Genomic DNA, 27,266 nt, shown 5'->3' with positions numbered 1-27,266 from the left:
CAAATGAAGTACAGCAACTAGTTCGGTGATGTATCTATGCAGATAACTTTTCAAGGTTATTTGAAGAGAGTTATGGGATTTTGTGAAGTACTCATATACACAAATATCTTGAACTTTCGCTTATCAAAAACCTTTACTTAGTAAAGATCCAAAACATAATAACGAGCTTTTATTTTTTAAATTGCTCTAAGAATCAAAATAGTAAAAGTTTTTAAATGAAAACCCTGAGAGGCAGCAGCTCCAGGAATGCTGGAGTGTTCAGGGTGGTCTCATGAGTCAGCAGGTACGGCCACTTTCCAACACCCTACAGTAGGGTGTCAAGGACTTCAGACAGATGACCTGATGGGGATCTTCTCAGTGTTTAAGTGTCTGACATGAGGGTGTGAAGAAGACAAACCCAGGCTGTTCCTGAAGGTGTCCCTGAAAGGCCAGGCAGGAGTGGCACGGCCTGCCCCAGAGGCAGCTCTGGCTGAGGCAGCGCTGGGGTGTGAGGAGGGCTCTGGGCTGGATCAGGCTGCCCCAGGGGCTGCAGAGCCTCATGCCAGAGACACCCAAAGCATGGTCAGAACATGGTCCTTGGGCAGTCTGCTCAGTGGGGCCCTGATGGACAGGGGGTTTGGCTCTCCAGAGGTGCCTTCCAGCCCCAGCTACTCTGTGAATGTTAGACACCTTTGGAGTTATCTCAAACTATAGTGCATGATGTGTCTGAGGGTACTACACAGCAACAGAAAGAACTGCACAAATTCAAGAGAAGAGTGCAAAATTTTGTTATCCCTTGCTTGTTCTATAGTGCCTGTGTTCAATGCCTACATTTTAATTTGCCACAATCCTCTTTAGTCCTGAGATATTCCTTCGCTCCTGCCCACACTTCAAGGCAGCTAGCAGTTTTCTAATAATTATGTTATCCATACATAGTCCCTTCAGATGTGCCTAAATTAAGACAGTTCTTAAACTTTGTATTGCTAATCTTGGCTCAGATGCCTGTTTTGCAAAATGTGAATTGTGTGTTCACTCCTTGAATGCAACATGAAGAGTTCCCTGAATTTTCAGATGTCTTTATAGCTTTCTAATTAAAAAATTATAAAGAAAAAAAATATCTTTATTCTGTATTCCCCACACTTTCTTACATTAAATTAAGCAATTTGTTATGTGATGTAGCAGTGACTTTAGCAAACAGAAATACAAAAATTTCTGAGATTTTGAAATAGTTTCAATGATGCATCACCAAAATGCTAATAATACTAAAGCAATAGGCCATCCACTTACAATCCCTATCAGAGGCCCCAGGAATTAAATTATTTTACCAGGACAGCTTTTGTTATTGGGAAAAGCAGTATGAGCTGTGTCATCTTCCTTTGGGACAATGAAATGAAACAGAGATACATGATGAATTTTAACTCCCCTTGAAGAAGTTGCATAGTCTGAAATTACTCTTCAAGACATTCTAGGTTACCTGTGTTTACCTCAGCAGTGGATTATTCCTCATTTGTGGTTTCATTTGTATAGCAAATGATTTATTAGCTGTTTATCCTCTACTTTGTATTACAAAAAAACCCTTGTCAAGTCTAAAAAGCCAAGACAGAACAATGTGTGGAGTGTAGCTAGGAGAACACAGTGATATAATGCAAAAAATCTCAGACCCACAAGCAGGAAAATCACACCTAGAACCAAACAAAAATGCATCAATGACTCAGGTTCTCCATAGGATGTCAGTCTTAATTTCTGTGGAGACACAGAATGGATGGGGAAACACTTAAAACATCAAACAAAAGGTTTCAGTGAGAAGTTACTGAAAAGGACCAGAATATGTATTTCCATTCCCACAGGAAGGTTTTGGCCTTTTCATTGCTTGCTTAACTCCAGCCATACTTAGGACTTCAGTGGAATAAACAGGTACACTAAGCAACAGCTGTTGAAATCAGAAAGGTTGATCATCTATAATGAAGAAAGAAAGACTGGATTCTGTTCTCTCTCCTACTCACCACAGTGCATAACATGAGACTCCAGGGAAAACTCTTTCCTCACAAGGTCCCTTCTAATATCCTCTCCCATTTCAGATACAGGGACAGCCAGCCCTGGCATAGGAAAAAACACAGCCCTAATAAGATTAATTTTAAGTTTTTTAACTGTTTGAAAACTGATGCCTGCACTACTTACCTTTTACAATTAGACTGACATGGTACAATTCAAAGGCTACCTAATTACATCCACATATCAAAGAACTGCTCAACAGCTTTTCCTCACAGACAGGTGAGGAGGAAAAAGCCCTAGTACAAGCATATCCACTTGTAGACATCATGTGTCTATTATAAAATTTAATATTACATCAAATAAAACAATATAAATCAGGGGAGAGAGATAATATTTGCAGTCCTTTCCCCAGGTACATAATTGAGTATAACTGACATTGAAACAATTGCCTCTGACCTGCTTACAGCTCTTCCATCATGATGATTTAATTCATCATAATGAATTTGAAAAATGTTCTCTCTTTCTCAGAGTTCCTGAGGTTTTCAGGAGCCTCAAATTTCTCCACTGTATTAAAAAATGGGACCTATTATGGCATCTGCTAGATGTTGACAGACAGGATGGTGTCCAAAAAATTATTTTAGTACACTACAATACCAATACAAAACTGTGCAAGAGCAGGTGGAAGCAACAGTAAAAAAACCTCTTCACATGATCATCTGCCCATCATTGCTTTAGTCCATGTTATAAATGCAGTATGCAAAAAAAAACATTTAAGAGTCAAACAACCTAAGTTAGGAAACTCCCTATCCAGAATTCCTCAAGGATTTTTTAAGGCAAATACACTATTCACTATTAGAAAATGGAAAGTACCTTGCTGTCACACTCAATCATTCAAAGATTTGGGAGAGATGAGAACAAACACCCAAATCTTCCCATTTAAAACAAAGCCATCAATAACCAGTAATTCACATGGTGAACAGCATGAGACTCACAGCCTAAGCAAAGGCTAACATTAGTACTTGCAAGTATCTTAATAAAAACAATAATAAAACCAAATGCCTATTTATTACCCATTTTCCAACTAATGAGTAGGGAAATATATACCATCACTCTTTCTCCTCTATTTGCTCCTAGTACTGGTTCTTCTACTTCCCCTGAGTTTCACCTTGTGCTTTACACAAGACAAAAAGTTCCCTTGCAGATACCAATGCAGATTCTAAATGAAGAAAGTGAAAAACCCTAATTTGTGACACTAAAAAATGTACCTGCTAAATATGGAATTGGAGTAGGTATCAACACATCTAGGTTACCAAATTCTTCTTCTAAAAATCCATCCTTGCTAAGAAAGAATACAGGCAATGCCTTCAAAAAAATTATTATGCACTTTTCATTAACTTGGAATCTGTTTCTTTAAAAGAAGGGGTGGAGGCTACATATCTTTAGATGCTCTTTATCTCTTTAAACCAAAAGTAAATCATTAACACCAGTAAGACCTGCAGACCATAGGTATTTCAAATATTTGTGGCTCTGCTGATTGTTCGTACGAGTCTATATGAAGTATTGTCATCAGCCCAAAAAAATGGAGCTTTACTAAGTTCCAATCTTCCAAGAACAGTAAAAAAGTTACACTTGATGAACCACAAATTTACCAAATCCAGCATGTGGTTTCTGTGAACATCCAGGAGGTAATAACGAGGATAGCACAAGAACATTACAAGCAGGAAAGGACAACCCTTAATGTTCTCCCAAAGGCTCTCCCTATACAGACACAGCTCCCAAACACAGAATTGTTCTCACTGTCTTCGAGTGAGATCATCACTTTCTCAGATCTAGATTTCAGTAGAGCCCTGTTTTGTACATTTTGACAAAACAATGTTTATTTAGCGAAATACCCCAGAAACTAAAAGGTGCATAATATCATGCCATGTTGACAACAAGACAGTTGTAACAAGAAGAATAATTTAATACAAGAATAATCTACCAAATACAGATTTGCAAGTAAAGCCTAGTTTAGCTCAAACTTAATGTTATCATCCTTACACACAAATTTCTGGATGGATCATAAACTGATTTGTGGCAGACTAAAGCAGTTCATTAGAGTAGTTACTCTGGTCTAAAAAACTTATTAGCTTTACTAAAAAGAGTATCACTCCACAGAACAGAACAGCTAAAAAACAAACTGCTTTAGCTAACCAGAAGTCACAACACTTCACTGAAAATGACTGAGTAATAAATCAGCCATATGTTAAAAATATTTTTTTCTAAAAATGTCACATTCATTACTGAAAGGGCACAAAGCATGTACCTAATTTGAAGAACCTAAAGTGGGTACTTGTCAACAGAAAAGGTCAGGGTGCCAGAGCAACTAATACAGGGCTGAAGGACTTTTCACCCACAATAGTTCACATGAAGTGCAGAATAATTAAAGCATTCCATTCTAACCATGTCTTCAGACTGCTTTCACTGAATACTGAAAACACTGCTAGGTGGTACCTGTCTGCTAGAACACAGGAACCCAGAAATTTCAAAAATTATTAAGTTATAGCTGTAGTTGCAACTTGTCTGTGTTCTTATGACTTCATCTAGTCAGGAGTGATTATTCTCATTTTACCAGAGTGCTGTTTAAGTGTAGCAATCCAGCTCTAATGATGAATTTGAACTGTGGGAGCAGAAGAGGGCAGGTACAGAAGGGAAAATGGCCAGCTTAGTGCCCTTACATTCAAGGTATACAAAGTGAGCTTGCCCATGATACAGAACTGGGAGGAGCTGTGGGATTGTGAAGGCAGAGATGCCCTGCAGAGAGATCTGTGCAAATCAGAGCTGGGCAGCCACCAGCCCTGGGAAGTTTAACAAGGGCAAGTGCCAGGTTCTGCACCTGGGCCGGGGCAATCCTGTGTGGGGAGATTTGGATTAGATATTAGGGAAAGTTCTTCACCCAGGTGGTGGTCAGGCACTGGAACAGCTCCCCAGGGAAGTGGGCACAGCACCAAGCCTGACAGAGCTTGGGAAGTGTTTGGACAACACTCTCAGTCACAAGGTGGGATTCTCACGGTGTCCTGTGCAGGGCCAGGAGCTGGGCTCTGTGATCCTTGTGGGTGCCTTCCAACTCAGGACATCTTATGATTCCAATAATTCCCTCTCTTCCTTTCAATTGCTTCAAAAATAAACATGTTTAATGTTGTGAAATTCTCATTCAAGTTTACTAAGAAACAGAACATCCACTATCTGCTTACACCTTCAAATAATTAATCTGCCATTTACTTTTTTTCAGACTTCAACATCAAAAAAACCCTATTACCTTTCGACATTAGTCTTTTAAAATAAGCTTCTGTAAAACTGAGCTAATAGTTATTAAATGTAATTTTATCAGTTTAAATTGAACTAGAATGGAAATTGAATAGGGTGTTTTCAGTAGTTTAAGAAGTGCAGATTACTTGATTAATTCATCTCAACATTCATTAAGGGTTACAATTAAATTGTTTTAATATGGAAGTCTTCCTGAGATGGCAAAGACATTTATTTCTGGTTTGAAAGCATTTCTTTACCTGACACAAAAGCATAGAACAATACGGAACGACCATTCAGAATTTCCTGATCTCCTTCAATTTATTTCCATTGATTAGCACACAAGCATGATTAACAACAGAATCCTACACTCACCACCAAATAAAATGCATTGTAAAAAGAACTGATCCTAAATAATATATTTTTCTTTAACACCTTGTATCTGTCATGAATATGCAGCATGAACAAGCATTACACAGACCCAGTTGTAGAAAACAGACAAAAGATTAATATTAAAGACACTGTCACATGATCTGCTGCAAAATAAACCCTATAGGCAGTAACAGTGACTTTTCATTCTCAGGCAAGCAATAGAAAGCACGAGTTCATATGTGTATGATTTCCACCTATGACATACACCTTTACAAAAAGTAATAAGCTTTAAAATCTGCTGATGCTGATCTCATTAATTCCACCATATATTAATTAAGATGCTAACCACTGGGAAGTGCACCAGAATAACAGCAGAGCTTTCATATGCAGAAGATGACCAACAAAGTAGAAATTCCTACACCTCCTACCCACCAGCAGAGCCTAACAAATAGTGTCAGTTTTACATACAGGTATCAGTCTTCTAGAGATTAATCATTTCCTGCATGTTCCTTTCTTTCAGAGTACCTGATCAATGCATTATTGTCTCATCTGAAACAAGTACTTGAGTATCAGCATCTTCAGTTAATTTGGGATAGACACCTTGCACCGTTCTGTTTTCAGGGATATTTGACAGGAAATAAGACTTTGGGGAATAGTTCTAGTTCAGTATTTCATTTTATTACTGTCACCATTATGGATAAGCTCTAACAGGCACATCTTTCAACAAAAATACCAAGGCTAGAGTTTTTAGTCTTTAAAATGTGACTGTGAATTGCAAATATCTAAAGGTAAGTGTTAGAACATCAGCTGGAACAAAAGACAATTAGCTAATTAGTTTCAGTCCTTTTTTACTTTCTTTTGTTCAATTGATAAGACATAGTCCACTACAAATTTCAAAAGATGTTTTCTTAATACTTCAACTGAAGAGCTTCAAAACCCTCTTTGAGGAATAAAACTAGGCAGAGAAAGAAAAAACCAAAAAGATTGAAACCCCACGTGGCAAGCAAAAGAATTCTCTTAATATCATCTTACATTTACAAACCATATGCACAGTATTTCTCTAACATACAAGTGGACTATTTATAAGAATGCAATGCTGTTTGAGGAAAAAATTAAGAGGTAGGCTTCACTTCAGGGTTACAGAGGGCTTGAAACTTCAGAGAAACAGAAATTGACTGAATTGAGTTCACACTTTTGCTTTCCTCTAGTGAAAATGAACATAAATGAAGTACAGACATTTTTCTATTTGGTACAGACATTTTTCTATTTGATATAGCACATAGCTGGCATCTAAACATGAAGTTCTTCATTGGTAAAAAAACCACAAAAGTGTAGATCTTGATATTTCACCAGGATTTTTTTTCAACCATAATTTTTTTCCTTCCTCTCTCTAAGCTCCTACAACATTTGCAGAAGTTCCCCCAACAAACTTCAGAACTGTAGAAACCTATCAAATAGAATAATCCATGCTGGAAAACCCAAGAACTACAGAGATCAGGCTGTCTGCAAAACAGAGTGGAAGAGCAGATCTCATTAAAGGTGTATTTCCCACTACTGAAAAAGCAAATTAGCCTGCTGTTTCTAAATTACAGTATTTTAAAGTGTGTTTATAGATGTACTACACTACAGCAAGACACCCTCCTCCCCCAGTCCCAAAAGAAATGCTTCAATGCTTCCCCTCTTGGTACTTCCACATCCTATCACTTCATTCATCAATTATTGCTTTGCTTTTTATTTTCTGTATTTTACATAAGTACAACTGAATTTCAAAGCTAGAAATGTAAAGTTTATGCAATTATGACTTAATTACTACCAGGCCTTTAGTCTCCAAGAGAAAAATACTGAAATCATAGTGGGGTTTTGTCCCCCAGTTAGAAGAACAAATGCATTATGCAGTTGAATAGTTTTAATTTCTTTAATACCAATGGGCAAAACAGTGAAGGACATTACTGGAACTTTAGGGAGAAATGACAATTATCATTGAATAAAAGAGCTCAGCATACCTCACTATTCTATCTTAAAAGCTCAGCATACCTCACTATTCTATCTAGGGAGACTTTTTAGGTTTGGTTTCTATTCAGTATTCTTAAATGCTGAACCAAGAACTCCATTATCAAAAAGGAGAAAATTAAGGAGTTCCAAACAACTTCCTGTGTACAGAGATAGGAGCAGGGACACCAAGGAGTGCCCAGAACATCCCATCTTATGCCACTGACAAAGCTGCAAAATCTATCTAAAATGTCTTCTGAGTGTAGACACCAGCAAAACTCATTTCCACTTAACCTCAACCTTCTGAAACAGGTAGAAGAGATAAAAACTACTCCTGTTCACATCCTTCAGCTCTGATTCCATTAAGCTGTGCCTCTGCTGCAAGAAATATTTACAATAGAGGGATAGTTAATATCATTACCAGATAGTTGGGGAAAATTATGTTGTTTATTTTGCAAAAGGACTACTTGATTATTATAGCGCTTTACTAAAAGAATCATTAAAAATAAGTGCCAAAGAAAATACTGACCACTTTTTAACCTTAATATTGTATAAGCACCAGCATATGAACAGTGGGGAATAAAAGACTAAAGGTGCCACCCTTATCAGAGCCAAGCAACAAAGGTGAAAACCACACAGTAACTTCAGATACAGCCCATAATGTTCACAGTTTATACCAAGAAGCATAAGCATGCTACAGATTTCTGTTTTCTCAAGGTTTGCTCCAGTTTGTATTTCTCCACCTTCTTTCACAAATCTCTTAAAGGAACATTGCAGAACAAGGCAATTAAATGAGCCCATTCATGAAAACCAATGTATATTTTCAGGTCATGCTCAGCACAACTCCTTAATACAGCACAGGGGTTTTTTTCCACACTCTTTGCAACTTTAATATATTTTATTGAGGCCCCTTAATAACTCTGAGCTACTGGTCAGTCATTTATACCATGTTGCACAATGCTTTATTACCTAAACTCCTTGAAGGCACAGGGGCAGTGTATTCTATTCCACCATTCTAGAAGACTTTTAAACAAAAAGCTTAGACTACTGGTTTGGAAATAGGGACTCTCAAAAATGTGATAGAAAATACACAGTTTTCATGACAGAACAAATGCAGGTAAGTAACTCTTATTTACCCAACACTTTAAATCTGTTTCTTACTACCAAAGGACAAATTCCTGTTTTGATGTAATTCTTCTGTTGTGAAAGGGAAGGGTCATAAGGATGTATGTTTAACAGTGTTTAGAGTTCAATTCAAGTATGCTGGGTTCACAGTATTTTAGGAAAACAGTAATGAACCAAAGTAAGCCTCAGTCAATGGCTGCACCCTAGAACTCACCTGGAACTGAGTCGAGTTGCTACCTTGACTTATATTCCACCTTTTTTTAGCACTCCAGTCACAGCTGTACCATAAATACCTAGCACTGGCATATGCACAGTTTTCTGTCCCCCCACTACTGACATATTAACTTGAAATCAATTTGAAAACTTATGTTTCTCCTTTAGAAGCATTACATTATTTCTCTTAGGTACTGCAGTGCAGTTGATCAACCCCTGCTTTCATCTCTTATTTTTTAGATTAGTTTGAGCTGTTTCTCCTTTTTTGTTTGTTTTGCTTCTAATTAAATGGCAGTATTGTTTTCCTCAGATGGAATTATTAGAAAGTATCGTGAGTTATAATAAAAGTGATAAACACAACATCCATTACTTTATTCTGTATTGTTAAGGAACAACATTTTAAAGAGAATGTCTACTTGTCTTCATCTAATCAGAGAAAAATGGAAAAAGACTTATCAAATGGAAGTATTTCAGTATATACATATTCCAGATGACTTTCTTGAACACTATTTAAAAACAATTCTTCATGTTCTAGTAATCCATATACCTTTTGGACAATTTCTCTTCAGCTCGTGTACTCTGGAGGTGTTTTTAAAAAATAATAACAACAAAAACCAAGCAAAAAACCAAAAAAAATTACCAGGAGAAAATAACCTCTTAGCATGGTATTATTTGTAACTTATATATTCCATTAAGGCATTCTGTAATTTAAAATAATCTGATTTTTGTAATGAACAATTTAATAGCTTGATTTATAATAAAATTGAAGAGCATTAAGGGTGTATTTTGTAGATTTTTGTATTCATAAAGTCAATCTTAAAGCATACATCACAGGACATTATCTAGCTTACAGATACTTACAGCATCATTTACTGTTCCACCAGTAACCCTACAGAACCTAAATGTGAGCACACACTACACTGCAGTAACATCCTTGTCCTTTTGCTTGCAACATGTATCTGGACAAAAGCAGGGTTATCAAACGATGAAAAAGATCTCAGCTTTCATTATTTTCCTTCCAGATTGAAAGTTCAGGTTAAGGCATACTATGATGTCACTTCTGCTGTGGTATGGTGCCAAAAATCTGTTCTATGTAACTACCAGGCATTTGCAGACATTAAACAATTCACATCACGTTCAGAATTCTGATTTACAGCAGAGAACTTCACCACCACAGTCAGCCATATGTAATTTAATCTGTCCTGCAGTTCCTCAATAAAATGGCAAAGTCTATTAGAGAAGGAGAAGGAAGTCAGGAAAAAAATTACCATGCATCACATAAATGTAATTGATCCTAGAGGTCCATTTTAATCTTTATATATCATTGCACCTCAAATAAGATCCAATTATTTCAGCTTCACAGGTGGACTGGCTTTTCATCCCAAGAGATATGAATGAGCCATGAAGTGATTTAAAAAAATGTAAATTAACATTGCAAAAATATATATGCTACATACCAAGCTGTCAAATCCCACACTTTAAGCATCAAACGGAATCTGCAGCTCCCCAATTTAAATCTTTAGCACAACATATCCTCTCTAACATTAGCAACACAGCCCAAGGACTGCTACCCACAGTACAATGCCACACTTGAGCAGGACAGCTCACCTGGTGTTCCACCTCCAGCAGGAACACTCCAGGCCAGTGGGAGCCTTATCCACAGGGGCAGCTTCCCCCCACAGCCCTGTTCCAGACCCTCCTCCATCACAGAATAGGGCACACAGTCTGCCTGATCACCCAGCACAAGGCTCTCTCAATGTCAGGGCTCCAGAGCAGATGAAAAATCTCTAAATATGCTCAACAGAAGAGTCTCACTTTCATCCTTGCTTCCATTTCACTACTGCAACCCAGCTTCCACTATTTCACTCTCAGCACTGTATGCAAAACCAGCTTTAGGGGTAGGAAATATACCATGTTTTCCTTTCTAACTATTAGCTACATTCACAACAGGTTGTACAAAGTGGAAGTGGTCAAGTCATTCATCTGTACAGCAACTTCCAGAATTAAGCTGGGGTCCCATCATACAGCCCTTACCTTTGAGATTCAACCATGTAAAACACATTCTTATTTTCATGCATTCGTAATGTTACTTCCATGCCCAGCACCATCAACCTTGTATATTCAATACTAGAAGTTATTCCCCAAATCTGGGGATCTGAATGGTTTTAGATTGCTAGAAGTGCATGGGACTTGGCAATTCGGGCCATTTGGTGGGAACTGATATGTTGTAACTATTTCTGCACCTCACAAGTTACAAAGAGATTTCAAAAGTCATTAAAATATCAGAAAGTGAGCAAGAAAAAATCCCAAATACTTTGACAGTCACAAAGTTAAAGTTACAACTGTTATTAATAAATTATTTTTAAAACTGAGCTATTAAAAAGAAGAAGTAGATGTAAGAATTAGGTTTTTTTACAATTACCCATTGATTTTAAAGTGGGAAAGTAAATTTGCTACTGTAAACAGTTTATTTATTTTTTCAATAACTGCACAATCTCTTCTCACTAGCACTAAAGCTTTATGTAGACTAATTCTTTAAGGACAGCATACCTCATCTTGCTTAATTTCTTTGAAGAGCAGCAAGATAAGACTGATCTGCCTTCCATTCTCAGTGAAATAGCCAACAATAGCTCAAATGTTATTTTAAGTGACTATAACTGGAACAGTCAAACAAAAGGTCACCCATTTTACTGGTATGGAAAAATACAGGATTGGCCTCCAAGGCTCCCAGGGCTGTTCAGTATGATCAAAGGCGGGCAGACTCTGACCTTAATACAAATATCTTCCTATCTCCCCTCATCCATACATAGTATTTGCAATACAGTTTTAATCACTGTATTTTACACTGATTTATATAAGCAAATGTGATTTATCTCAGGAAAAAAAAAATCTCCAAGCATCCAAACTTATAGTTAAAACAATCTTAAGTTCCGAACACATTAATTACAAATATGCATTGACTTTTTTTTCCTGTGAGTTATATCACATAATATTATTGAGTCAGCAGAAGCAACTGAAAAACAACTAGGTTAATAGATGGAAGACCATGCCATTTTTTTTTGTTTGCAGATATGTTGTTCACTCACAGAGCTTTAGGCAACTAAAACATCAATGAGTATAGAATTTACTGAAACAGATTTAATGATCTCCAAATGACAGGAATAGCTATTTGCTTGGGAAAAGCATAGTCACAGTTCACCTTCTGAAAATACTGTTTTGTTACTATTATTGTGGGCATCCCACACTGTCACCTTCATACTGAAATCTGTTTTTATTTATAACAGTAGTAAAGATTTTAAAGAGTCAAGCAACATATTTGCTATACTGAAGCTAAAGATTTCTTTAAATCTTAAGCGGAAAAAAAACATTTGAGCTCTCAAATTTTTTCAAGAAATATTTCAATTATTTCAATTTGATTTGCTGTGCTACGGCACCTCATTTCTCTCTAATCCCACTCATTTCTATGTATGAGGTTCTATGTTTGAAGTTCCTCCTGGCTGGCTGACAGTCTTCTTCCTTCATCAAGTTCATGTTTTTGTCAGTGACTTTACAGGATATGCACCTCCTCTTACCCACATACATCAGATGATGTTTTCTATGCCACCTATTCCTCCTTGCTCTTGATGATGGGTCTAAGCCCAGCAGCTCTTTCCCCAATTCCCTTAAAGACAGGAAATTCTTTACAAACCTAGGGTAGACCATCAAACAGGTCTCCCACAGTAACTCTGGGTCCCACGACCATCCATGAGAGTTCCCTTGCTTCCACCACAGTAACACCCCCAAAGTACCCCTGTAACTTCCCTCCCACCATGCACATGCAGTCACCTTCTGCAGCAGCACCGTGGCTCTCCCACTTTCCATCTGACCTTCCCTGTGCCCACGGGCCCAGCAGAAGGCAGCAGATACCATGGTGGTTATTATTACAGGCCAGCCACAGACACACAGACTGGGGTTCCCCTTTTTCTTGCCCAATCTCTTCTCTAAGCACCTGCCTGTTTCTGTCAGACCTGAATATGCATGCAACAGGCCTGCAGAACATGGCCCCTCTGCCAGAGGAATTGGGCAAGCAGTTCAGGAGTTACTGGCAGGGTGGGAGGACAGGCTAACGGACAGATGGATGGACAGATGGAACAATTGTATAAGCAACCTTCCCTCTAACTAAAATAAAACTTTGAAGTCCCACCTGTTCCACAAAGCATTTCATCAGCACTAGCCACTCCCCACTTCAAGGTTTTCTGTTTTATAATAGGCTATACAGCATAAAGTAGTAGCTTCAGTCTGTAGACTTAGCAGAGCAACACATTCCTGACTGTACATCACGATGTACAGCCACAGTGCTCCAGAAATAACTGCCTTTAAACACAAGCTGTACACAAACAAGATTTCACAGTTAAGGAGAAAAAGAACGGTTGCATAAAAACATTATAATGGCATGTAATTTGAAACATCCTTTGTAGTAATAATGCCAGCAAGGAAAGGAGAAAAAAAGCATGAGCTTTTGGGGTGGTTTTATTTTCAGGTTCATTTTTTTTCTTTTTTAATTTCTTTTGGTGGGGGGTGTTTTGTTTTTCAAGAAATAGGAAAAGAAGTAGAGAAGTAAAAATAAAGACTACTACCAATTAAAGGATCTGCAAAGGCGTCTTGCATCTCAACAGCCTAAGACTGTGTGAAGGGATAGAGAAGAAGCTGTGCTAGATCAACAGATGGATCAGGAAAGTGTGAACAGGTCCATAAGGTAGACTGAAGTTTTAAAGCATGAAACTTCTGAAGCCAGCACAGATTCCTGTAGGTGTTTTCATAAAAGGATTAGGTAAGGTGAGACAAGTTGGGGGTTTCTTTGGGTTTTTGAAAAAGCTTATAGGTGCAGGTAGATAAGAGCACACTATGTGTACATGTCTGGAGTGGTGGATTTGGGAATACTCCATCCTTGTCCAACATGCAAGGCAAGGAAGACTTGGAAGCATTTCTGCAGAGGTTAAGCAAACAACCTGATGGCAACATTGTGGATGCTGTAGATCAAGAATAGAAACAAGAATAGAGGCAGATCAGAGCCAAGAGAAAAGGGAGGGGGAAAAGCCTGCTTGCACCGAAGACATTAGCTTTGTTTTAGTTAGAATTTTCTTTTCAAGTGCTCAAAAGAAAATATTGCAAGTGTCCTTACCATGAGCTGAGAGAGAAGTGTGTTCGTTCCCCAGAAAAAGAAGAATAATTTAGTTTTACACAACTTCTTCCTACTGACATTTTAGGAATAAACATACTTCTAGGAAAACACCGCTTTTGAGCAGAAGGTCTACGTTGAAAACCTCCTGAGGGCCCTTTTCCATCACTGATGTTAATTATCACTTCAAAATACCCTACACAATCCTAGTAAAAACAGCAGTAGAAAGAGAGGGAGTATTCTATATTTATTAATAGATACAGTCTCATTTCAGTAAACACCCATCTTGCAATATAAAAAGGTTATAATCAAAAGTAGTGTACGTTCTGAGGTTCACAACTGAAAATTACTAACAGCTACTGTCACTGCTATGACAATTGCCTAGTTTTTGACTAACAAACAGCTTTAACTTTTGGATGAATAATACTATCTATAAATAACCCATAAACATAACAAACCATTTTTCATCTCAAATGGTATATAACATTAAAAGCAAACTTGTCTTAATGTATTATAAACCTATGCCCATCTCCTGCTTATCATCATTACATTTATATTTACACAACACAGGAAACACTGAAGAGCTTCCAGTATGCCTACCAACTATTTTGAGCAACATCAATTCAAAATATCAATTAAGATATGTTAAAGCCTGTTCCATATCCTATATAAGATGCTATATGTTTTGACAATGTCAAGATTTCTTCACCTCTGAAAGGGGTCACAAAGTCAGATGGGCCTTAATCATGCATAGACTCCTTTATAAGCAATGCAACTAAAGTCAAACACCTGCTGAACTCACCATGTGCACAAATATTTGTAGAGGGTTTAAGTGACTCCAGGGAATAAACAAAATGCTGCCAAGTGTTCAAAATCAAAAACCGAAAAGGAAACTTTTCCTGCAATTTGTTTTTAGCTACTGCAAAGTTTTATTGAACACAAGAGGTTAACAGCAATTTAGAACAAGTGTAATAGGTCTGACAAGAAGAGCTCTAGCAACAGCTGACTACAACGTGCCCCCACCTTCCATGCACCTTGGTTTTGCTATTAATATTTCATGTAACAGCTAAAAATGCAGCCTAAAAACAAACACAAAACCAACCAATGCCAAAAACAAAGCAAACAAACAAAAAAAAACCCACTCTCACCATCTTGAAAGAAGTAGAATGACCAAATTACACTACATTAATTCACTGAAAATGCCTGTGACAAACCTGCAATTAACATGATATGCTGCAACATGCAAGATACAACAAATCTCAGTGTGCCTGTTAAGAGTGGGAGCCAGCAGAGGGTAATACCCAAATCCTTCCAGAGGGTAATACCCAAATCCTTCCAGCAGACTTGTGTTGTCTACTAGAGATCTCCTACCAGAACACCATCCTCTTCACCATCACCTAGAAATGCATCCAGATGAGAAGAGAGAGGAGAGAAGAGCAGCACACAAACCCAAGCATCGTGAGCCCCCAACACTCAGGGCACACTGGACCTTCTGCTCTATACCAGCACAGTGCTGGTGTATGCTGAGGCAAACACTGGGAGCTTCTGAGAAGGGAATTACATGAAAAACACGCAAAAAATAAATATGACCTTCTTAAGATTAGGAAATATAGCAGCAAGTAGAAAGCTTATAAACAAAAATTTACTGTGCTATCAAGCTAAATTCAAAATATTCTGTGCTTTAAAAACAAATATAGAGAAGTACAAAGTCCCACTTGCTAGTACAAAGCTTAAAAAGCTGGCAGTTACTTTGCAGCCATGAAATCAGATTGGTTTAACAAGTTAAAATATCACCCAGAATACCACATACAGGCCAAACAGAAGGATCTACCCTCTCAGAGTCAGGAAGTGATGAGACTGAAAAGCCCTCAGTGATGTGCATTCACTTACTTTGCATATAAAGTGGGACTTCACAGCTGAGAACTTTACAGCTCACTTCATAAGCACTAACTCAAAGCAAACTAAACACACAGAAAAACTTTGGATGTTTCTACACCAGATAGCGATCCCAGAGAATCATTAATTTAGTAAGGACTTCAAAAAAAAAATCCATTTTAGCATCCCAACTTCTCTGAATGTAAGGATGAAGTCAGCCAAAACATACTTTTACACAGAAATCATATTAAGTGTAAGCTGTTTCTCCAAACTCACTAAGAAATGTACAGTTCCTACAACACAGGATGACTTTTAAACAGTGACACCTAATTATGAAGAGGAGAAAGGAATGAAAAAACTTTTGGTTTCATACTTGAGCTCCAAGAAAGATTTTTTTGATACTTAATAGCTGAATAAATATTTTATTTCACTGAACCTTGCAGCCACACGCTCCCCTTCCTTCCGCTGAATACAGCAATGTGTTACCATCAGCATCTGTACTACTACAGTCATCTGTAAGAACACATGAACACAGACAGTGATACAATTTACCAAAACAATGGAGCTCTATGTGGCTGGCATACTGAAGATTTAGTTAAAAATTGATTCACACTTTGAGTTTTTCTCTCTCCTCCTTTTATTTTTTTTAATAATATTGCCAGGCAAGTATTTCTTGTAAGTGCCAACTACATCATCACGATAAGATTATATTCTTTTCTCCAAATAAGTGTCAGTGTTAAATTATCTTATTATTATAAATAAATAACTAAATTTCAAGACACTAAAGGCAATTCCAACACTAAAAGGCTGCAAGAATTCAGATTTGAAGCCAGGCTGGAACACACAAACATCTCTGCTGAAGTGATGTTAGAAAAATAAATCTAATTACACTAAAGCTAGAATTGAAAGCTTCCGGGGATCTAACAATTCAGTATCACAAAGTCATCATATAACAACTATAGCTATTCCACATGCACTTTCCTCATTTTAAAACACCGAAATAGAATATTTTTACTCCACGTCAGTTAAATGTAACTTACGTCTCAAACTTCACATGACTGAGAAGAGGAACACAACTTGAGAGCCCATACAGTCATTTCTGAAAGTTACTTTGCCTAAAAGAAACAGGGATGGAAGTTCTCTAAAGCTAACCTATTTCCAATGAAATTCTCACAGTTGCTTCAGAGAAGAGAGGAAAAAAAAAATGCAATATTTCTATAGCAACACAGTTTAAGACATGCAGCACCTTTTATTTTTATTTTATTCTTTCTTTGTGACTTAGTCAAGATATTTAACACAACTATTTCAGGCATGCTAAAATGTCTTCATTAACAGTGACAAAGAAATGTATTACCATGTTATAAATTTTAAAAATAGCTAAAAGCTGAATACATTGGTCTTGTGAACATTCAGAACTGTAACATTTTTCCTTAATCCACATTTAACATTATGAAACTGCACAGACTCAGCAACAGGACTGATGTTGTAACACTGATTTCCTCCATTTACATGCTGTTTTAATGTTTGCTTTAATTTATATTATAATAATTAATGCTTACTGCTTCTGTTGCAGAAAGCTGTTATAACCATTCACAAACAAATCTTAATCTAGTTATCAAAGTTAAAATACAAAGTTAAAATAATCTAGATATCAGAGTTAAAATACAGAATTTGGAGCCAGGAAATGAAGTCTATTATTCATTACATTACAAACACTCATCATTCTCATGTTAGAAATAACATCAAAATGTTCTGAAGTAAAAATCAAGATAATAATCTAGAGTTTATAGTTTTAGCTCATGGGTAATACTAAAATTCTTTAAAATTCTCAAATAGAAATTATGACAAATTTAAGGCATTCTTGTTCCTTTCACACGATGAGCACACAGTTCACAAAGACACATTTATCCTCCGTGTCAACACGTTTCCAGGGTGGCTCTCTCTCATTACTGTTTCATGACCCATGTTCATGCTTCACATACAACAAGCATATAACCAAAAAAGGATTTCATAAATAAGAATTCATATCCTAGTCAGAAGTTAAATAGTACCTAGGAAAAACTGTTGGTTAGGTCCTTTCTGTCCAGATTCCTACTGCTGTTAAATGTTTGAGAGAGAGTGAAAGCCAGCGCTTGCTTACATGTGAGCAGTTCTCAAGGGTTTCCATATATAGTCAGTATTACAAATAGTTATTTTTACAGCAGCACTGAACTGACTTTTCAATATATACAGAGAGGGTGTTTTCTGCTCACAGAAATTATTCTGTTATTCTACCTTGTATTTCCAGTCTTAGCTCTCCTCCCACTCATGGTCTCGCTGCACACAGCAACAGAAAGAGCCACAGCTAGTGTAAGGCCAGCCTGGCACTGCAGGCCACAGAATACCAGGTTGGAAGGGACCCCGAGGATCATTTGGCCAGCCTTTCCTGGAAAAAGCACAATCTAGACAAGATGGCCCAGGACCCTCTCCAGCTGGGTCTTGCATGTATCCAGTGTTGGCGAAACCAACAGTTTCCTGGGAAGACTGGTTATTCCTTCAGCTGATTGCTCCTATTGTGAAAAATGTTCCTCTCACGTGCCACTGGAATATCCCCAGGAATGACTGGTACCCATCACCTCTCATCTTTTCCATAGGACTCCTTGCAAAAGGGAGTAGCCACACTGTAAATACTGGAACATGATGTTACTTAGATAAGTGCTCCAATAACAGCTTCCACCAAAATAACCCAAACCTCTATTTTATAAAGAGGCTGTCTTTACACTGATTGTGCAACTTTTTACATTTCCCTGTAGCTGCTTCACTGGTAAAGAAGGTTTATGAAATGTATAATCTCAAGGGTTTTGTTAGGAACATACAGATAGAGTATGCATTTCAGTACTCAAATCTCCAAGTCTATCTATTCCTCCATTTTTATTAAAATAAACTTATAGGATCTATGAGAACATTAAAAAGGATCTGCAATTTCTTTGTTTCAACACCAAGTTTTGAAAACTAAGCCAGGGCACATCAGCAACATTAACAGGTTTATTGTAATTCTCATTTTAAAGTCAGACAAAAGGAAATCAAAACACTATCAAGTTTCAGCTTCCACAAAATTCCAATCTAAAATGTTAAAAAAAACTTTAATATAAACTAACCATGGATTATATATGAGATTCACTAAAATGTCCACATTAAGTTAAAAAATTAGCATAATGCAAATATTTTTACATGTGTATTTTCAAAGATCATTTCTTTCAACAGCAGGTAATGGCAAGCTCAACACCCACTGAAGTTAATTCTAAAATATCTAAAACATTGTATAGCATTTGCTCCTTGCAAGGTTTGATTTCTCCAGCTTTAGATCTTTCCCTGCTCCTATCAAATATGGTCTTTCACCAGTTGTAATGTGCCATCCAGTTCTTCTGCATGCTAGAAAAATCTAAGGAGCTAAATCAAGGCAACCAAGATTTTCACATAATTCTGTTATTATCTAAATACTACAGTTTTAGGTAACCACTGGGAAACAAGGCCATATTCCTCAGAATTATTTGATGTAGAGGCTTCTTGAGGCAAGAGATCTCTCCTTGAAGAACATCTTGCCAGAAGTACAAAGGGGGAGATTTTCTTTCTCATTGCCAGATGAGCAAAATGAGAGAAATTCTCAACACCCACACAACTAGAGGTAGTATTTAAGTCTGCACAATAGAAAAGGCCAATACTTTTCTTATTCAATCCACCTATTAAAAATGGCACTTCGTGCTTCTACTACATACACATGTATTTTATAAAATGCTTGCCTTTTTTTCCACCAGCTGCAGATCTTTTTGCTGTTAAAAGCACACACGCTAAGACAAGAACAATCTTAATGATCACAACCCAAAAGACAATCTGAAATGCTAAATTTCCACACACTTACACCGCATCTGGGAACCAAATAGTTAAGTGTACACATAGATAGTAAAATCAAGTGGGACTTGTAGATTGTACTAGCCAAGGAGCCAGGATCAGCTGGCCACATACAACTTGATCTTTCATTACACTGGAAGCTGGTGGTGCTTAACAATTCTCTGAAAAACAGCAGAGAGGCATGAGGGAAACAAAAGAAACTAAGAGGACAATTCTAAACTTCCCTCATGCAGTACTGCAGAGGCACTTGTGATCTGCGTTTACCAGTGTGCCAGTGGATTTTCCCAGCCTTCCTCTGTCGTACATTCTCTTCCAGCCTATGTGAGACCTTGCAAAGCTTTACTAGATAAACACCTATTAGTAATAAATGATTCTCCTAGATGTGACCGTGACTAATGTATTACCATCCTGACAAGCCTACCGAGCACAAGGCAGGTAATAGCTTCCCTCGCCCGAGGCACAGCACCAGGAATATGCACACTCATTACTAATTTCAGCATGGCAGTGGCAGGCTGTTGCTGCCTCTCGCAGCTACCTGCCGCAGCCATGCTCGGCTCCGCACGCTGCAGACGGGAGGATCTCTGCGAGCAAGGCTGGAGTAGTTCAGCATCAGCAATAGCGTGCAGAGCCCTCACGTTCACAGAGAGAACCGAATAGGAGCTCAGCTTCTTGCTCCTCCAGCCCTGGAAAAGGCATTGCTGCAGACACACAAAACCCTGCTTGAAAAAAATCCTTTCGCCTTCCGTACGCTCCAAGGACAGCAAGCGAGGTTTCCCCGCTCACCCGCCAATATAAAAAGATGAAAGCGGAGAGCAGAAGCAAGGAAGAGCCCAGCGACGGGAATCCCGGCATCCCTCATCTTCCTAGCGGCAAGAGGTGAGGAGCAGCCTTCCCTGTCTCCTGGGTGTTGTCCCCTCCGATGCTCTCCATCACCACCTGCCTACCTCGGAACAACTGGTACGTTTCCTCACAACTGGCACTGACAATGCATAAGCCCAGCAACAGGGTGACTGATTAAAAAAAAAAAAAAAAAAAAAAAAAATCCCAAAACCACACACAAAAACCCCTAAATCCACCCAACAGCGAAACAGTGCCTCCCGCACATCATAAAAACCTAAGGAGCATCTTTTTTAGAAAAAGCCCTAAGTGCTTCCAGTGCGACGGAAGACGGTATCGGGGAGGAAGCGGAGAGAGCTCGCCAAGACGAGGAACACGGGCGGAATCCCGCGGGCGGAATCCCACGGGCGGCGCTCCCCGCACCCGCGGCACCGCCGGCGGGACCGAGCGAGGGCCGTGCCCGGCGGCTCTGCCCCCTCCCGAGAGGGGCGGCCGCGGACCCCGCGCCCCGCGGACCCCGCCGGGCACCGCAGCCTCGCCCCCAGGCCCTTCCCGGCCCCTCGGGCGCACCTGGGCTGGGAGCGGAGCCGGGCGCAGACACCGACCGGCCCCAGCGGGATGGGAGGAGGGCGGCAGACGGCCGCCAGCGGCGGCTGGGGAATCGCGGCTGGCCGAGGAGGAGAGGGGACGGACAGGGAGCCGAGGGAAGGGGGTGAGGCACGGGGTTGCCTCGCCGCAGCGGCGGCGGCGGCAAGAGCCCGGCAGCGGGGTGGTGACAGGTGAGGGCGGCGGGGGGCACGGGGCGATCCCTCAGCGCGACTCCCCTACCTGCGCTCCGGCGCCGCCGCTGCTCTCGGTGCACCCACTGGCGCTTCCCCGCCCGCCGCCGCCGCCCCCTCGCTGCGCGCCCCCGCCCGCCGCGCTCAGCCCACCCCGCTGGCCGCAGGGCCCGCCCCTGGCCCGCACTGACGTCTCCGCCCACCAATAGCAGAGGATGGAGGTGCCATAGGCCACGCCTACTCCCGCATCGGCCAATAGCAGCTCGCCATGGCTCAGTCTCTCCGTCCCCGGCACCGCCCCCCGGCACCGCCCCGGCCGGGACCGGCTCGGTTGAGGCGCAGCTGCCGCGCAGCGGGCGCGGGGGGCGGCGCGGCTGCGGTCCCGAGGGTACCTGGGGTTCGCACCGGGCGGTCCCGGGACAGGCCCGGTCATGGGCAGGGGGAGGGGCGGGGGCCAGCACCCAGCAGCAGGGCACGGCTGTAGGGATGTGTCCCTCGATAGCAGGAAGGGGGCAGGGGGCTTTTCGTGCGGGGGATTCCGCGGAACGGATGGGCTTCCTCTTTTTATTTTTTTAATTTCTTTTTTTGGCATGGGAGCCGGTCCCTGCCTCCGGCGCGCAGAGCCGTTTGTCACCGGCTGCGGGGCGGGGAGGTGGGAGAAGCGCTGGAGGAGCTGCTGCTGCTTGTGCTGGAGGGGCGGAGAGAAGGAGAGCGGCTGGGGATGTTAAAATTCAGTCTCCGGTGAAAATGCCTCCAGCCCTTAAGCGTTTCTCCATCCTTTTTTACAAAACTCTCATCTGGGCTTTCAGAATCTGTGGCTGGCGCCTGTAAGGCTTTCACCTTTTAGCTTTGTTCACACATAATAACTGTTTTAAAGTAAAAGCCGCTTTCCAGCCGACATCGAATATGCATCACGGCAAAATGTAGTTCTGCAAGTTATGGATGCTTGAACTCGACGCCCATTTTCTTGGTATGTTTCAATGGTTATTTAAATTAGAAAATTTTTATGAAGCCCAATGGACATAACATGCTGCAGAATTCAGCAGTGGTTGAGTATTGCAGCCAAAAGAATATTTCTTCTTTAAGAATATATACCGTAGAAAGATCTGCACAGACAGATAGCAGAATTTAAGGCATTGCAGTGCATAAAAATCAGGCATCTCATTTTCGTTTGTTGTTCCACACAGACTGCTTCATGAGCCTTGGGGCACTGAAGTGTTTTAGTTTGGATCAGAGATGCACTTTTGAAGTAAATGCTGTCATCATCTCTGCTAACAGTGCTGTAATTCAGAGTGTGGAGTGGTGCTGGAGTGCATGAAATAGTTCCCTTTTGTGTAAGGCTAAACGAATGCATTCCAGCCACAAATGAGCCCTGGGTAGGACTCAAAGTGAACTAGTCAAACACCAGGAGTGCTGAGGTGAGTACAGCCTGAAGATCAGGCCCTGGGCACCGAGGGCTGCGCTCCACAGCTCTGTGAGAGCTTGGTGCTTGCCAGTGGAGTTGGAGATTTGGAGCTTTGTAGTTCAGAAGGAAGGTCCCAGGGGATCTCTAGTGTAACATCTGAAAGGAACATCTGATTTCTGCTTCACAGCTGGCAGTCAACCGCTACCTAAAAACTTTGATGCTTAAAAGTCTGCCAGAACTTCCAGTTCGTGTATGGATCACCCCATATTCTTGTGTCAGGAGTACGTCACACCATCCACACCTATAAGGATGACTTGAGCTGAGTAAAGAATGTGCTACCACTGCTGCTGATCCAGATATTGTCAGTGGCTTTTGTGGTCCTTATTAATCTCCCCACACCTGCAACAGATTCCAGGATAGAAGGCAGTGGTGCTGCAAGTTTAAAATGAAGATAAATGACTGGGTAGTGGTTTAATGATTAAAAATAACTGAATGAACTTCCAATAACATATGTTAGCAATGAAAACATTTTTTTTCCTATCGGTGTATCTTGTCATTTTAATATGAGGCCAGATTGTAAGAAATGTAGCACACATAAAGTTTTTGTAAGAAAGCGTACAGAGAACCACTGTGGTAGCAAAATCAGAGCTTATTTTTTCTTAAAACATACACAAAATCAATTTCTTTTTCTTAGAGTGCTTCTCACAGGCAACCAGTTTCATGCACTAACATGACGTAGTTACTCCTTTTACTGAGATCTGTCTACTTTTGGAAGATGTGTGTGAGAGAAATATGTTATTTGATAGATAAGATAACACACTTTGTTATAAACTTTAATCTTGAGGAGCTTGACTACAGACAGCAGTCCATAATTTTACATGTCTGAAATCAAACATCATAACTCACTTGTCTTCTAGGTTACTTCCATATTCATCATTGTAGTTTTTGCCCTCATCTTGTGGTTGTAACAGAAATGTTAGAATACAACAGATCTTTGTTTACTGTCTCCAAAAGTATAAGGCTAATTTAACTCAGTTATAAAGATGGAATTTTCTAATGTGAACCCTTCAAATCAGGCATGACGTGGAGGCCAAACCCCTTTTTACTGACACTAACATCTATTATAAAGATTTTCTTTTGGCAAGCTAGACTACATTTCATGAAGTCACTAAAACAAAATATAGGAAAAAATAGGTTTTACCAGGTGAAACAATCATATATGACTCTGAATACAAATAAGCAGGTCTCATTCATAACATGATATCTTTTTTTTAGACAACTTCCTGTTAAAAAAAGGGGAAACACCCAAGTTTCCTAAAAGCCACGTAGGTGTTTTCTCCAGGAACTCCTAAAGGGATTGTGGAGTGATGAAGGCCAGAGGCAAACACCTGAAGGCAGCAGCCAGGTTGTCTTGACTTTCCCTTTTGGTCCCAGACACGAGCTGGCTCAGTGTCAGGCTGGCCCTCCAGTGCAGATCAGAGCAGTCTGATCTGTTCTGCTGGAACTGGAGAGAAGTGCCAAGTCCTACATGTGTCCTACTTCTCTGGAGCACCTGTGAGTCACCACTTCAGCTGGGTGCAAAGGCAGCTCCTGGTCTGGTGGCCAACCAATGTCACACAGCCTGGAGAGAGACCTGCTTACCCACTGCATCCCTGTTTTCACTGATACTAAGAGCCAACTAGGAATAATTGAATAATGAGCATTAGTTTAGTGAGGTGTGAATGTATATAAATGGGCTAAGATACTATCCTGGCATTAGAAGACCCTTTACAAGGGCAAAAATCAATGGGAGTTTTTCTTAGCTGAAAAGTGCAGAAATCGGGACATGGATAGTAGCAGAATATTAATTTCTTCTTTCTTGCAATGACATTTCATTACACACAGAAGAAAGAAAAACCATGAAATAGTCAATAGATATTGTTTCTTTCCTAAAGTCTTAAGAGCAAACAGTGTAACAAAAGGGAGTGATGCTGGTTTTATTGTTGTTCTCAACAAACTAGCTGTTGCTTTCCTGGGAACCAATCTCTCAGTTGAGCAATCAGTACTTTTAAAATAATTTTATGGTGAATTTCCTATACAGTGTTGCACTTTTAATACATGCAATAGTCACAATTCTCAGGTGGCAGAGTCTGCACTGACATCCTTTTACAAAACTTTTCCTAAAATGTATATTTCAAAATGTGTAATTTGCAAGTATTGCTCTTGATCGTTTCATTTTGAAGATTAGGCTCATGATCAAAGAGCTATGGCTTTATTCCTTCCTGTGCGATCTTTTCTGTGCGAGGACTACAAATCAATTCTTTCTTCCTTCATTTGGTGGGCAGTGCAATCAAAATGGCAATGGCAAAGATTTTCCTGGTGTGGGTGTGGTGTGTGTGCTGGTAGGGATGAGGGGTTTCTGCACATCCCTGAGACAGAAATACAAGCAGCTCTACCCAGCACTTCTAAGCTAGATGAAGTCCTCCCAAGAGCAGGAAATTACCAGAAGAAATAGTACTTGGTCTTTAAAGAAATAGCCTTACTGTCTTCTTTAACAAGACTTGTTTAGGCTATGTAAGACTTTTTTAGGAAAAGTACCAGTGATCTAGAGCTTACCTGCTCTCTGCCCCTTAGTTTAAAAATAGGTTTTCTGTGCTGCTTAGCCACCTGCTGTATTCTCCCCCTATGCATTAGCACTGCCCTTTCTGCTGGCTCCCTAAACATACGTGGGCAGATCGCGAGATGCACATTCTGCTTTTACAGAGGCAGGACTCAGCCTAATTATAACCTGCAAGATCAGAATGTGACTGTTTTGACTTGCAGAAGCAAAGATGAATAACTGAGTTGTTGGCATTTAATTTTAGATATTCTGAACTCAGTCCTCTTTTTACTGTAATTTATTGTACTTATGACAGTGCTAATACCAGAAGAAAATTACCTATATGTGCAAGTGATCATTTGCATTGTTTTTTCCAATGTAGTAAATTGACTTTTAGCAAAGTAAAAACACTTTTGCTGTTCTTTTGTAAATCTAAAATCAGTGTGCTTTTTTATTTGTCTATGATGAGAAAATAATGGACAGAATAAAGTTTAGAAGTATTTTTACCAGACTACGGTAATTTAGACAATCTGACATTTCAAGATCTGTACATCTTTATTTCAATATTAATAACTAGTTGTGGTTAATGGATTTCATTCATCCTAATATCTCTTACTGTGTGTAATAGGCACCTTCAGTGTTTACATAGGTAGCTTTGCCCATGATGTATTTCATCCTTGAGCATAATTGATAGTTCTATGTCAGCATTTGGTTGGAACAGACAGGGGTAAGATGACATGATTGCAGGGTGGCTTTCTGCTGAGGTAGTCTGTGTGTAAAGCTCGAGGGCAATTCCTGCTTGTCTAGACCCTTCAATGCTGCAGTCCTCACCTTCATCTCAGAACAATGGTACTGACATATATCATTACAGACTAGCACATCACTTTGTTTTCCACCTGTTTTTCCCCCATGGAGCTCTGCTGTCCCTAGCAATGATGTCAGAATGAGTGTCCCTATGGTGTCCCGATGGTGTCCCTAGCAATGATGACAGATTAGATAGGATAGCTCCCATATTTTTGTAGTGATTATTTTCCTAACATCAGTCTCATTTTCAGAACATTTATTGCTTTACATAAACAGTTTCCCAAAGCATGTCCCTTTCATTATATTTAAATACTTTACTTTCCTTCAGTGTCTGATTTCTCCTTCTTACTCCATTGTGTCTTGATTGCATTTAAACTATGTAGTTACTATTGTTTCAACCATACCAGCAGTATCCTCATTTGGGGGCTCTTTTGACCTAATTTTTAAGAGACAATGTAAAGAAGAATCACCCTTCCTTCTATAAGAAATATAATTTGTTAATTGTCTTTCTAAGCCAAGCCTCATGGAGAGTCCATGCTTCTACATTTAGTGTCTATATACACAATCAAAAAGCTTCACATAATATATTAAATACTGCATCTAGGCTCATGTACCACTAAATGTAATCTCCAATTAAATCAATTTTTTTTTTTTTATTTTGTTTAAATGTATTTTTAGTAAGGGGAAAGATGTGTATGTATTTTTGTAGCCTGACATACAAGAGGTTATGTTCTGAAATCTGAATTTAAATATAGGAGAGAAATAGGGGTTGGACAACAGTATCAATGCAGTTGTTTCAATTTTTATTTATTGTAACATGTATTATCATCACAATTTTTCTAAAATAGAGTCTTACTCTTGGACAGAATTCCTACGTAGATAGATCAGGTTTCATACAAACACGAGATAATAGAATCATCCTTGCTTCCCCCTGCCTTATAATTCAAGGGTTCATAGTGAGAGACCATTGGGAAAGGATGAAGTAGT

The 27,266-nt window shown here is 39.6% G+C and overlaps 2 protein-coding genes across 3 annotated transcripts in view; one reads left to right on the top strand and one right to left on the bottom strand.

Annotated features, from left to right (window-relative positions):
• CDKL5 (cyclin dependent kinase like 5) overlaps positions 1 to 21,566 on the bottom strand; it is a 130,778-nt gene extending 109,212 nt beyond the window's left edge. For both annotated transcript variants that reach the window (XM_059493898.1, XM_059493899.1), the window contains exon 1: positions 21,542 to 21,566. The gene's annotated coding sequence lies outside the window, so the exon portion shown is untranslated. The remainder of the gene's footprint in view (positions 1 to 21,541) is intronic.
• LOC132087615 (basic salivary proline-rich protein 2-like) lies at positions 20,676 to 21,701 on the top strand. The gene is made up of 2 exons (XM_059493972.1): positions 20,676 to 20,752; positions 21,011 to 21,701. The coding sequence occupies exons 1-2, from the start codon at positions 20,676 to 20,678 to the stop codon at positions 21,699 to 21,701; spliced, it is 768 nt and encodes a 255-aa protein (XP_059349955.1).
• Positions 21,702 to 27,266: the final 5,565 nt, after the last annotated feature.

This window comes from Ammospiza nelsoni, chromosome 2, assembly GCF_027579445.1.
Source record: "Ammospiza nelsoni isolate bAmmNel1 chromosome 2, bAmmNel1.pri, whole genome shotgun sequence".
In the NCBI taxonomy this organism is placed as follows: domain Eukaryota; kingdom Metazoa; phylum Chordata; class Aves; order Passeriformes; family Passerellidae; genus Ammospiza; species Ammospiza nelsoni.
Note: the sequence above shows the minus strand (reverse complement) of the source record. Positions and strands in the feature narration are given on the sequence as shown.